The sequence below is a fragment of the Kryptolebias marmoratus genome, linkage group LG6, assembly GCF_001649575.2.
Source record: "Kryptolebias marmoratus isolate JLee-2015 linkage group LG6, ASM164957v2, whole genome shotgun sequence".
Classification (NCBI taxonomy): domain Eukaryota; kingdom Metazoa; phylum Chordata; class Actinopteri; order Cyprinodontiformes; family Rivulidae; genus Kryptolebias; species Kryptolebias marmoratus.
The window spans coordinates 629,722-643,061 of NC_051435.1; the positions used below are offsets into that span (position 1 = coordinate 629,722).

The 13,340-nt window shown below is 46.2% G+C and overlaps 1 protein-coding gene across 6 annotated transcripts in view; it reads left to right on the plus strand.

Moving 5' to 3' along the window:
* The first annotated feature begins 643 nt into the window (after positions 1-643).
* ttn.2 (titin, tandem duplicate 2) overlaps positions 644-13,340 on the plus strand; it is a 184,200-nt gene continuing 171,503 nt past the window's right edge. For 5 of the 6 annotated variants that reach the window (XM_037975999.1, XM_037976000.1, XM_037976002.1 and 2 more), the window contains exons 1-2: positions 808-1,039; positions 2,178-2,228. In XM_037975999.1, the coding sequence (XP_037831927.1) occupies positions 823-1,039; positions 2,178-2,228 (268 nt within the window). In that variant the 5' untranslated portion in view covers positions 808-822. Of the gene's footprint in view, positions 1,040-2,177; positions 2,229-13,340 lie in introns of all 6 variants that reach the window. The other variant, XM_037975998.1, reaches the window with a different exon arrangement.

Genomic DNA, 13,340 nt, shown 5'->3' on the forward strand with positions numbered 1-13,340 from the left:
AGGTGTGGTCCATCAGGTCAGGTCCATCGGGTCAGGTCCATCAGGTCAGGTCCATCAGGTGTGGTCCATCAGGTCAGGTCCATCGGGTCAGGTCCATTGGGTCAGGTCCATCAGGTCAGGTCCATCAGGTCAGGTCCATCAGGTGTGGTCCATCAGGTCAGGTCCATCGGGTCAGGTCCATCGGGTCAGGTCCATCGGGTCAGGTCCATCGGGTCAGCTCCATCAGGTCAGGTCCATCGGGTGAGGTCCATCGGGTCAGGCCCATCAGGTCAGGTCCATCGGGTGTGGTCCATCAGGTCAGGTCCATTGGGTCAAGTCTATCAGGTCAGATGGCCTCACATCTGACTCCAGAATCAGCCCAAACCATCAGCCCTCCACCACCGTGCTGACAGCTGGGCTTTGTCGAGCTGCCATGTTGTTTTTAGAGAACAAGCTGCAGTGGTTTTTCTTTTTCAAAGTAGATAAATAATGCCCTGTGGTGTTGAACCTGCTGAGGATCAGAGGTTTGTTCTGTTCTGATGCAGGAAACCTTAAACCAACTGTAGGCTCTGTTTCCTCCGATGAGGACGGATCGTCTCTAAATTCAGTTTTCTTCTTCTTGTGGTGACGGGGATGTAACTAATAAAGCACATAAAGTCCTGAACCTGCTTCCTTTCAGGGGACAGTCGAGCAGAGATCAGTCCTGCTGAGCCTCAGAGGCACATCTCTGCTGCCAGCAGAAAGAAACTCTCCGTGGGCCAAACGCCCGTTTTCATCCAGCCAATCTCAAGCAGCACGGTGGCGCACGGGGAGGTGGCCCGCTTTCATGCATGTGTGTCGGGCATGCCAAGGCCAGAAGTCAGCTGGTTCCACAACCGGCAGCCGGTCCGGCCCACCAAGAACGTGGTGTTCCACTTCGACGAGGAGACAAACGTTGCAACACTCATCATAGTGGACGCTTTTTCTGAGCATGCAGGACAGTACTCCTGCAGGGCGGCCAATAACGCCGGAGAGGCCATGTGCTCCGCCACGCTCACCATAACCAGAGAAGAAGAAGGAGGTAACACCTGGACCAGCTTTTCTTTCTGAGAGATTAACTCTGAGGGGATGTCCCGAACCGTTAAACTCAGGCAGCAGGAATCAGTTGTCCCACATGTCCCTCCTGTCCTACCTGTCCCACCTGCCCCACATGTCCCTCCTGTCCTTCCTGCCCCTCCTGTCCCACCTGTCCCACATGTCCCACCTGTCCCACCTGTCCCTCCTGTCCCACATGTCCCACCTGTCCCTCCTGTCCAACATGTCCCACCTGCCCCACATGTCTCTCCTGTCCTACCTGTCCAACATGTCCTTCCTGTCCAACATGTCCCACCTGCCTCACATGTCCCACCTGTCCCTCCTGTCCTTTGCTGCTGGAGGTCCAGCCTTTCTGATTCTCACACTGAGCTCCTCCCTCGCCTCGTGCACGCTCTCAACGTGCACACTCCTAAAGGAGCCGCCCCCGCTCTAACTGACGTGGACCGTGTCTAAACGGACCGGTTGTCCAAAGTCCTGACTTTAGGAATAGCTGATTCTGAACCCTTCATAAAAACAGTTTGTTTTGTAGAAACCTGAACAACCTGACTCTGATTTTTAAGACGTTTTATTCTCTAATCATCAATAAAACATTTTTATTGATTTCAACGGTTTTCATATAAAACTGAAAAACTCGATCGGGACATCCCTCAATCCTCCTTCAGCTCCGACTAACATCACAGAGACCAACCTCTTTGAATCCTGGATTTCCCCTCCATGTCCCTCCTCACAGGAACAAACCCATCCTTCCTCCTCCTCCTCCTCCTCCTCTCTTCTGTCAAACTGAACACTCACCTGTTTAACCTCTCTGCACATCAGGAAACTGTTTCCCATCTTTTCCTTGGGTTGATTTCTCACCTTGAATCCTTCACGTCTCACCATCTTCACCAACAGACACAAACGGGTTTTCTTGTTTGTTTGTGTTATTGTTACAGGTATTACTGTCTTATTGTTTGGTTTTTTTTTAAATTCAGTTTCTGTTTCTTTCATGAAATTGGAAGAGAAGCATTAAAGTGAAAAGGTTCTGTGGTTGATCTCTTCAGCGTCTCGGAAACTTTTAGTATCTGTTAGTTTCTGTGACTGATGCTGTGACAAACACAACCTGAAGGCCTTTGTTTCCTCCACAGTGACCCATGTGAGGGAGCAGATCGAAACCACCATGGAGCAGGAAGTTAAAGGTAAGGGCTCGTCTCTTTGGTCTTCACACACCGCAAACACATTACTGATTACAGACGATCAGCAGCCTCGGTGGGAAAAGGGACAGTTTGGTCAGATGAAACCCTCTGATCCGTCTGAATGTAGTCTGTCAGCAGCAGGCGACTCTGATCCAAGCTGTGAGATGTTTTTTTTTTCTTTTTTCCTGTGAGGAGCCAGTTGAGATCCTGATGGAGAACCTGCTGCATGCTGGGTGGGTTGGTTGGATCACAGTCGTCCTGCTTCCACAGATTATTATTACAGCTTGGAAACATGTTGAACTGTCCCTTTAACTAGTCTCCGGTGTTCCACAGTTGCATGTCATGTTCATGAATTCAGATGGAAAATTCTTCTTGTTTTGTATTATTCTACCTGCTCTTATTTTGACGGAATCCCGTTGTTTCCTCCAGCAGAGCACTGAGAAAACTTGCTTGTACCATTTTAAAAAGAAAAACTTTGCATCCAAAGGTTCTTTTTGGCATGAAGGTTCCTCTGATGTTTTCGGACAAAAGGCGCAGGATGTGTATCTTTTAAAGCTCTTTTAAAGACTTGAAATGCCCTTTAAAAGATATGGAGGTCTGAACCTGACACCTTCCTCCTGCAGAATACGTCCTAGCCTGGCTTGCAGATAGTGGGATGTGATTCCTGTGGTTTGCTTTCAAAATAACACCAGTAAAACTATATTAGTTCGAATAAACGCCTTCTCACCCAATTTTACAGCTTCATTCTTTAAGTTTCAGACCAAAGTTCTGTATTTGAGAGCTTGTGTTGATTTACTTCCTGTTAAGGATTAGAAAGGGCGTTTATTCTCCTGTCTGCAAGTCAGGTAAGGATCACTTATCAAAAAGAAAACAACAGCGAATGTTGGCCGCCCATCTTGGAAACATGTTTTTATTTTATCAATAATAAAATAATTTATGTTTTGAAGAAATTTCCACAGACGAAGGATCAAAACTTCCTGCAGGTTTCTAATAAAAAGAATCAAGTCTTGCGTTTATTCGAACAAATATGGTGAGTGAATTTTTTTTCTGGCTCTGTGACTCCCAGCATGCATTTAATATTTTCATTAATGATCATCTTTTCCATCTCTGATGAGCCTGCAGAGGTTGTTGAGCTGTTCTGTTTGTTTCTGTTTGCAGAGCTGTTCCATCACCACAGCACCGAACTCACCGGCACCCGGCAGCTCCGCGGAGCCTTCTCCGACACCGAGGAGTTCATCGATCACGGCCTGGTGTCGGCCAACCGCTGCTCCAGCAGGACCTCTTCCATCAGCTCCTGGACAGAGAACATCAAACCGTCCTTCACCAAGAAACTGAAGTTCCAGTCGGTTCTGGAGGGGCAACCGGTAGAGTTAAAGTGTAAACTGATTGCTTGTCCTCCACCAACTATCCTCTGGTTTCATAATAACAGATCCATTCCTAAAGAGCGCAGGCGCAGGATCAGTACTGACAGCAGGATGCACATGCACACCACCTGTCTGCTGATCGACAGCATCAAAGAGAAGGACTCAGGCAGTTATAAGGTGATGGCGATAAACATGGAGGGTTCTGCTGAGTCCACAGCATCGCTGTTGGTTTCACTCAGGGAAGAGCAGTCTGCCAACTACCTGGGCTTCGTCCGGCGCTCAGCCAAAGCCCATGAGAGCGTAGACAGCTTGGCAGAGGAGAGGAAGGAGAGGAAGTTCAGAGTAGACCTCAGGTGTGTGGGGTCTCCGTTTGATAAGATGTCCAAAGTCCATCAGGGTAGGTCCCGGTCCAAGAATGCTCTGGTGCGTACGGTCTACTTCAGGTCTGGGGCTTCTTCTAAAGAAAAAGACTCAGAGAAAGAATCCAAACGTTTGGAAACCGCTTCTGAGCGCGCTCCGTCCCCTCCTCCGATGTTTGACAGGTCTGAGCGTTTTAACGACAGGTTCAGTGATATTTACTGTGACCGGCAAACCGGTGCCAGGTTCAGTGATAAGTTCAGCGACAGGTGCAGCGACAGGTACAGCGACAGGTTCAGTGACACCGACAGTCTCCACAATGAGGTGAGAGCAAAACTTACCACTCTTCAAAAAGCTGTGAAACAGAAAAAGAGGCTTTCTATTTCCACCATGTCTTCATCTGAGTTTGAACTGGAATCGGTCACCAGTGAGTCGAGTTATGCAGAATACGTAGAGAGGCTGAGGGTCAAACCTGCCTCTCTGCCCGATGTCCAGCACTTCAATCGACCCTTCGATCAGGGTGAGAAAAAATCAGGCAGGGAACCCACTCAGCCTCGAGTCAGACACTCGTTTGAGCCTCAGTCCAGAACCAGGGCCATTCAGATCATGAGAGGAGAGCCGGTCGACACGGTGGTGTCTCAGGAAGATGACAAGTCAGGTGACAAATACTCAGAGACTCTGGATGATAAGAAGGCTGCTGAATCTCAGGCAGATGGGAGATTTCAGCCCAAAGTCAGGCAACATCACAGAGTGGAGGCCACAAGAACTGAGGCTGAGATGATTCATAAAGATATCCTTTATTCTGAAAGTACAGAAAGCAGAAAATCTGCTCCACAGGTAACATCACTCCTCACTGAGGGGGTTCGATCCAAAGCCTCAGAAACAGCTGAAGAATCTGAGGAATCACTCAGGGCTCAATATGAGAAGAGCCTGGAAGCTGAACGAAAGGAGTGTGAGGACAAACTGCTCGCTCTGAGGATCAGGAAATGGCAGCAAGGAAGTAGGATGTCAGAGGAAGAGATGTTCCACCCAGAAACTGATGTTCCTGAGGCACAGTACCTGGAGCCCACAGAGCACATCTACCCCCAGCAGGAGATGGAGGAGAAAAGATCAGCTGAGGAAATTGAGACCAAGCTTTCCTCTTTCCAAAAACCATCCACCGTGAAGGCGAGGATGTTAGATACTGGGTGCATGGAGCCTGGGGAGCACATTTATACTCAGCAGGAAGTTGTGAAAAGAAAATCAGCTGACAAAAGAGAGACCATTCACCCCTCTTTCCAAAAAACATCCACCACAAAAGCAAGGATTATTGATTCTGAAGCTGAAACACCTAAGTCTTTTAAAATAAAAACTGGAGGAGAGGAAGTGGAGAAGTCCACCTCCATTGATGTTGTAAAACCATCTGAAAGAGGAGATGGGTCTTTGAGGGCTCAGTATGAGAAGAACTTGGAGGCTGAAAGGTTGGAATGTGAGGAGAAGCTCCTCGCACTGAAGATCAGAAAATGGCAGCAAGGTGTGCAAATGTCAGAGGAGGAGTCATTTCACCCTGAAACTGATTTACCTTTGCCAGCAGACCCTGAGGAGCACCTATACATTCAACGGGACGTTGTGAAAAAAAGATCAAATCAGGAAAGTGAGACCATGCTCTCGTCTTTCCAAAAACCATCCAGCATGAAGGCTGTTACACCGGACACTGGCTACATGGGGCCTGAGGAGCACCCATACACTCATCAGGAGGTCATAAAGAAAAGATTAGCTGAGGAAAGTCAGACCATTCCCTCCTATTTCCAAAAACCACCCAGCATGAAGGCTGGGACACTGGACACTGGGTCGATGAAGCCTGATGATCACATTTATACTTATCAGGAAGTTGTAGAGAAAAGATTAGCTGAGGAAAGTGAAACAATCACCCTGTCTTTCCAAAAACCATCCAGCATGAAGGCTGGGACACCGAACACTGGCTACATGGGGCCTGAGGAGCACCCATACACTCATCAGGAGGTCATAAAGAAAAGATTAGCTGAGGAAAGTGAGACCATCCCCTCCTCTTTCCAAAAACCATCCAGCATGAAAGCTGGGACACCGGACACTGGATATATGGGGCCTGAGGAGCACTCATACACTCATCAGGAGGTCATAAAGAAAAGATTAGCTGAGGAAAGTCAGATCATCCCCTCCTCTTTCCAAAAACCATCCAGCATGAAGGCTAGGACACTGGACACTGGATATATGGGGCCTGAGGAGCACCCATACACTCATCAGGAGGTCATAAAGAAAAGATTAGCTGAGGAAAGTGAGACCATCCCCTCCTCTTTCCAAAAACCATCCAGCATGAAAGCTGGGACACTGGACACTGGATATATGGGGCCTGAGGAGCACTCATACACTCATCAGGAGGTCATAAAGAAAAGATTAGCTGAGGAAAGTCAGACCATCCTCTCCTCTTTCCAAAAACCATCCAGTATGAAGGCTAGGACACTGGACACTGGATATATGGGGCCTGAGGAGTACCTGCACAATCAACAGGAGGTTCTGAAGAAAAGATCAGCTGTGGAACATGAGACCATCCCCTCTCCGTTCCAACAACAATCCACCATCAAGGCAAGGACGTTGGACACTAGGTTGATGGAGCATGAGGAGCACATTTATGCCCAGCAGGAAGTCATGAAGAAAAAATCAACTCAGGAAAGTGAGCCCATCCTCCCATCCACCATGAAGTCTAGGACACTGGACACAGGATACATGAAGCCTGAGGAGCACCTATATACTAAACAGAAGGTGGTAGAGAAAGGAGGACCTGTGGCTCAGGCTCAGATTCAAACATCAAAGTTACAGAAAGTGGAAAGCAGGGCAGAGCAGGAGGAAACAACTGCCCATTTGCCTAAAATCAGAATGAAAGCTCAGACAAGAGAACAGGAAGCACGAAAATCACCTAAAACGCAAGTTGGAGCAAAAGGAGCAGAAGCTCAGTCACCTAAAAGAATAGTCGGAGCAGAGAGGAAGTTGTTTGAGAAATCAAAAGAAGAACGAGAGCTCCAGCTCTCCAGGGAAAACCTCTCAGAGCTGGAAAGTGAGAAGTTTGTCAGTGAAGAGGAGGCCTTGACTCAGAGAATAATGAAATGGCAACAGGATGTCCTTTTGGAGCAACAGCAGGCTGTGGAACTAGAGTCAGACTGGGTGGAGGGTTATCCTCGTTTCCAGACAGAGGCAACCCCTGAGGTTGGAAAAAACATCACTGAGCTTTCTACTGGTAAAACATTTCAACAACCTGTGGTAGTCGACAAAAGAGACGTTTCTCCAGGAAAAACCAAGGAGAAGGTGCTGAGCGACCCAGTTCCAGCTGGTTTCCAAGATCAGGCGGGTCAAGTCCCGCAATGGCCATCAGCCAAGGAGCTGCTGACAGAGGGTCGAGAGACCAGGCTGCAGACAGACAGTGAGTACTTTGTAAGCGAGGAAGAAGCACTGGCTCAGCGCATCCTGAAATGGCAACAAGATGTTGTTGAACCAGAGCTGGAGTCAGAGTGGGCTTTGGACAATCAAATCAAACAGTCAAGCCCTGGGTTTGAACCCCGTGTTCTTCCATTTGATGATCAGATTCAACATAGTTCACCTGATGATGGAGCTCTTAGAAGTACAAAATCTTTACCTTATCAACAAGCTGCATTGAAACAATCTTCTGTTCAAGAGTCATTTTTTATACCAGCCAGTCCTCCAACAGGTCCTACTTTACCTCCTTATGCAGCTGCACCTGTTGCTCCTGTAAAAGCTTCACATTCACCAGATGATTTGGGAGGAGAGGCTGAGAGGAGGCTGAGCAGAGAGGAGTCTACACCGACTGTTGATAAATCAAGCCACCAACGCTTCCAGACAGATGTAAAAGATAAAAGAGGAATAAGAGAGGAGATAGGAACCAGCAGAGGTAGCAGTGACTGCAGACAATGGACAAGTTCGTCTGGTACAGAAATAGGTGAAGAGTCAAAAACCTCAAGAAAAGGTGGAACAACAAGAGCAGGAAACTCAGAACAAGGAACTATGAAGACAGTAGAGAAGAAAGTCAAAACTCCAGAGACTCAGAGGGTGAAAGGAGGAGGTACCAGTTTTTCAGGCTCCCCTCCAAAGTTTTTGAAAGAAATATCTTCACTCAAAGTCAAAGTTGGTGAGATGTCAGAATTCACGTGCCAGTTCCAAGGTGATCCTCTGCCCACTGTTAACTGGCTCAAAGATGGACACCCGATAGCCCACCACCCAGACTATGATATCACTAACAAATCCAACACCTCCAAGCTGACTGTTTTCTACCCAACGTCCAACCACAAGGGGACATATGACTGCATCATAACCAATATTCATGGCAAATCCATCTGCAGTGCCACACTCGAGATTTCAGACAAAAAGGTGTTGAGAAAAACAGGTGTTACCCAGGAAGTGTTTGTTACAGAAGAGCCTGAAAAACAGGAGGAGAACCTGGAGAGTCTGATGGAGGAGGAACTTCAGACTTACATGGATTCAGGAATGGAAACCCTTCAAGTTCCTCAGACTGTGATCCACAAACGGCAGTGCTCGGATGAATCTTTCATCTCCTCCCCTGTGGAAATCAGAATCACAGCTGCTACTCCTCTCCCAAAAATGTTTGAGGAAAGCAGCGAGGACCAGGCTCTCCCAGAGAAAACTTCAGAAGTTCCCAGTGACGAGGGAGCTTCTCAGACTTTCAAACACAAATTTACTTTCTCCTTCGATGTGGTTGGAGAAGCCCCCTGTGTGGTAAATGAGTTAGAGAATGTCACCTGTTCTGAGGGTAGCACTGCTCTCATGGAGTGTGTTATCACTGGTGAACCTTGCCCTGAAGTTACATGGTACTTTAACGATGTTTGTATTGAAGTCACATCTGGGAAATACAAAGCTGAGGTGGATCATAAATCATACAGGCTGTATGTAAGCAATTTTACCTACGCCGATGCTGGAGTGTATAAATGTGTAGCTAAAAATAAACTTGGGAAGGTGACCAGCATCTCCCATGTGTCGTCTCATCTTGAAGAACCTGTACAGTTTTCAAAGGGTGAAGGTCTTGTTTCTTCTGAAAGAGTGAGTGCGTCTCCGGTTGGACTATCCGAGGACTTCAAGAAAACTGCCTTTGTGCATAAACCTGCCGTCTCTCGTAGCAAGGACAAACCTCTAATTTCACAAGCTCCATCAGACATGGCTGTTAAAGCCCCCAGGACCAGACCTGCTCTGTCTACAGAGCCCCCGACTCTTTCAGGATGTGGTCTTCAGGGTTCTGCTGCTGTAATCAAAGTTTCTCAAATTAAACAGGCCTTTGAGTCAGACTCGCCAGCTTGTTTAATGACACCCCCTTCCCCTGAGGAACAATGGAAGGAAACACAGTTCCCAGAGGAGTTTATACCTCCTGTGACCATTTCCTTTGACCAACAAGATAAGAAAGTTGGACTCAGCTCTGAGAAGAAGCACAAGGAACGCAGTGATGAACTTGTTTCAACAAGAAATCCACATTTTCCTAAAGCAGCAGAACCCATTGTTTCTGAGACATCTGAGCTCACTGACATTGATCAGGGAGCAGTCCTAACAGAAAGCCATGATGCAGTGAAACAGTTTATAGAGGAGGCTGATGAGTCCGTGGACCTGGTGAGGCCTACACCACAGAAACCTGCTGGTCTCTATGAAGAGATAAAGCCTGGTGATGTGGAAACAGAGAAGGAACAAATGTTCTGTATGTTTGACAGAACCAGCAGCTTCATTCCTTTTAAATCTGAAAAAGACCCTGCAGTGAAATGCTCAGTCAAAATGGCAGCTTCTGCTGTAGATGCTGTCGGACCTAAAAGAATTTCTGGACCTTCAAAATCTGAGAGTGCAGCTGAAGATGAACAACTTGATAGAATTGGTGTTTTGGAGACCTTAGCAGAAAGTGAACCCTTTATTGATGAGGAGGTCAAAGGGTTGGAGGAGACATCTGTTTTCAAGGAGGCTGAAGTTGTAGGTAAAGACCTGATATCAGTCTCGGAACCATCTATGGACAGTGGGGTTTTTGTTAGCATGCCAGATACTCGGGTTGATGTGACAGATGTATCAAAGAAAACTGTGACTGGAGAAGCAGCTGTGGCTGAAAGAAAAAGTAAAACAGATAGGCCTAAAGGCTATGGAAACCCAAAACCTGAACCACTGACGGTTAAGCCCAATGTAGACATTCCAGTTGGACAGGAACAGGAAGGAGACAGTTCGGAAGGTGCCACAGCAGCAGCAGCTGGCTCTATGGAGGAAGAGGAGGTCACCTTTGGTGCTGTCTACAACTACTACAACCCTCCAACAGATTGGGGTAGACCTCTGTCCCCTGAGTCTGAGATGTCAATAGAGATTGGCAGCACTGTGAGTGAGGAGATACCAGAGCCAGCTGAGAGGTTTTACACCCCAGGCTCCTCTACTGAGGTCTCACAGCCAATTGCAGAGTCCCTCCACACTCTGAAATCTCCTCCATCCTTCCACACTCCCAGTTCTGACACACCTGGTGGGTTTAAGACGCCCGAGGAGTTTCCCTTCTCCCCCGCAGAACGTAAGAGACCTTCCACAGGAGACTCCGGTGAGAGGTTCTTCTCACCTGTTCAGTTCCTGAGTTCTCCTGCTGACGAAGGTCTTAAAACAGATCCATCGGCAGTAAACTTGGATGAAAATCTATTCCTCACTCCAGGCAGAGGGTCTTTGGGACTGGCCACCCTTCCCGAGAAAGTCCAGGGAATACCTCCAGCTTTCCTCAAACCTCTCATTAAGAAAAGAGTGTTTGAAAATGACTCTCTGACCTTTTATGCTGAGGTCTTTGGTCTACCTTCCCCTGAGGTTAAGTGGTTTTTCAATAAAACTGAAGTGGTGGCGGACGACAGAATTAAAATGGAGAGAGACGGCGATAACATCTCCCTAACAATCCACAGCGTCACTAAAGCTGATCAGGGGGAATATATCTGTGAGGCTGTGAACTATGTTGGAGAAGCCAGAAGTGTTGCTCTAGTGGTGGTTGTATCGCAGGAGGTGAGGTTCATGCCAGCGCCCCCTGCTGTCACCCATCAGCATGTAATGGAGTTTGATGTGGAGGAGAACGACTCTTCTCGTTCTCCATCCCCTCAGGAGATTCTGCTTGAGGTAGAACTGGATGAAAATGAGGTGAAGGAGTTTGAGAAGCAAGTTAAGATCATCACCATTCCTGAGTACACAGCTGACAACAAGAGCATGATTATTTCTTTGGATGTGTTACCCAGTATTTACGAGGAGGGTGCTGTGGATTTTGTCACCCAGGAGCATGATGATTTGAAAATAGCTTTTGAGGTCACAGAAATGCCTCCAAGGTTCATCAATCCCATTTGTGACATGGAAACCCCAGAGGGTACCACTGTAATGTTTGAGTGCTCTTTGATGGGAATTCCTTCTCCCATTGTGTCCTGGTTCAAGGGTGACAAAAAAATTCCACACAACACAAAGAAATACCTGCACTCCTCTGACGGAGATAACCACTTCCTGAAGATCTGTAAAGTTACCCCACAGGACAGCGGGGTTTATACCTGCAGGGCTATAAACCTTGTTGGGGAGACTCTGTGTAGAGCCTCCTTGGTGGTGCTGAGTGCAAAGGCGTTCTCAGGGAAGACCAGAGGCAGGGAGCTGACTGCCGTGTCTTTAGGAAGCGCTAAAGTCCAGCCACAAAAGTTTGACCTGATGGTTGGCAACACGTCGTTTGACGGTGAACAGGTGTCAGAAATTGAGCTTGAGTTTGAGTTTGAGCAAGAGGCCGACGAGTCCCAGCGGGCGGTCAGGTTGGTAGCCAACACGGACAACCAAACGAGCGAACAGGGAGATAAATACGTTAGCGTTAACTTTGATGTTTTTGCTGAACCAGCGAAGGACGAAAAGGTAGAGTTCAAAGGAAAGTCCTCTGAAATGTGTAGCTTTCACTTCCAGGTAACTGAGATGCCTCCTAAATGTGTAATCCCCTTAAATAACGTAACAGCAGCGGTAGGTACGCCTGTCATCCTCCAGTGTTTGTTCAACGGGAAGCCAAGTCCCACTGCCAACTGGTACAAGGACGGAGAGCCCATCACAGACAGTAGATGTATAATCCAGGAGAAAAGTGCTGGTCATTTCAATCTGCTCATTACCAACATGAGCCAGAGTGATGCTGGGGAGTACAAGTGCATCATCCAAAACTCTGCCGGTTGCACAGAAAGCACAGCTCTGCTGAAGGTCTTTTAGAGCCGAAGGTTGTGAGGCTGGTTGCACAAAGATCAACCTGAAGGTCTTCTGTTCCTGTTTGACTCTCATGATAGAATGTTAAACTTCTTTGTTTAATTTCTTTAATAACAATGTTTTAAAAAAATGCAACGTTTACTCGTTTTAGTACTTTTAATGTTGATATCTAAACACAGTCAGGAGGTAGAAATGAATTTCCTTCTGGGTTTGATGAAATTATCGGACTGTGACAACATTTGATTACATAAAACTCATGGAGTGAGTTTATTTTTTTGTTTTGGTGAGATTTCTGTTTGTGTTACTGTCTCACATGTTGGTTTAAGAGCAGAGCTAAAACAAGTTTTGATTATCTTTGTGTGACCAGCCTGCTGCTGAAAACGGACAGTAAATGTTTGTCAAAGTGCATCAGGAAGGCATCTGTTTCTAGTTTTCATTTATTTTCTGTCAGTTTTATAAACCCTGAGTTTGAAGTAGATTTTTGTTTGAAGAATGGAGGTTTAAGGTTGGAGTTTTGACTCTGATTGAATGTTAGAATGTAGTGACATGAAGTTTAAATTGTTTTTAAAAGTCTACATGTGACACAAACTGCTGTGTTTCATTCAGTTTAAAGAAAAAGCTTAGTTTGAACTTTTAATGAGTTCTGATTGTGGAGGGAATGAGGGATACTTTGAACAAGTTTCCACTGAATGTGTAACAGCAGCTCAGATAGTTTGGTGTGTGTGTGTGAAGAAAACATGACAAACCAAAATAAAACATTAAAGTTTATTTTTTATTTGCTAAATTAGAAATATTTTATGTAAAAGCTTAATTTCCTGAGAGGCAGATTGTTACCAAACACTTCCTTAAAAAGCCTGATTTACAATTATTGAACTTTCTTATAAACATTAAACGGGACAAACTTTGTGAGTAAAGATGTTTTTTAAAGACAAGTCTGTTATAGTGGTTTGAATTAAGATAATATTACAGAAGATCCCTTTAATTAAAACAAAGTATTAATTTTAAGCTTTACAACAGTATTAGTTGAGTTGTTTTGAGCTCTGATATTAAACATTTTAAACTGTGATATCATTAGAAAATAAATCTGAAACCTCTCATGAAATCTCTTTGTTGCTGACTTGAGGCTGATTTAGTTTTTGTTGGTTTAATCGATCGG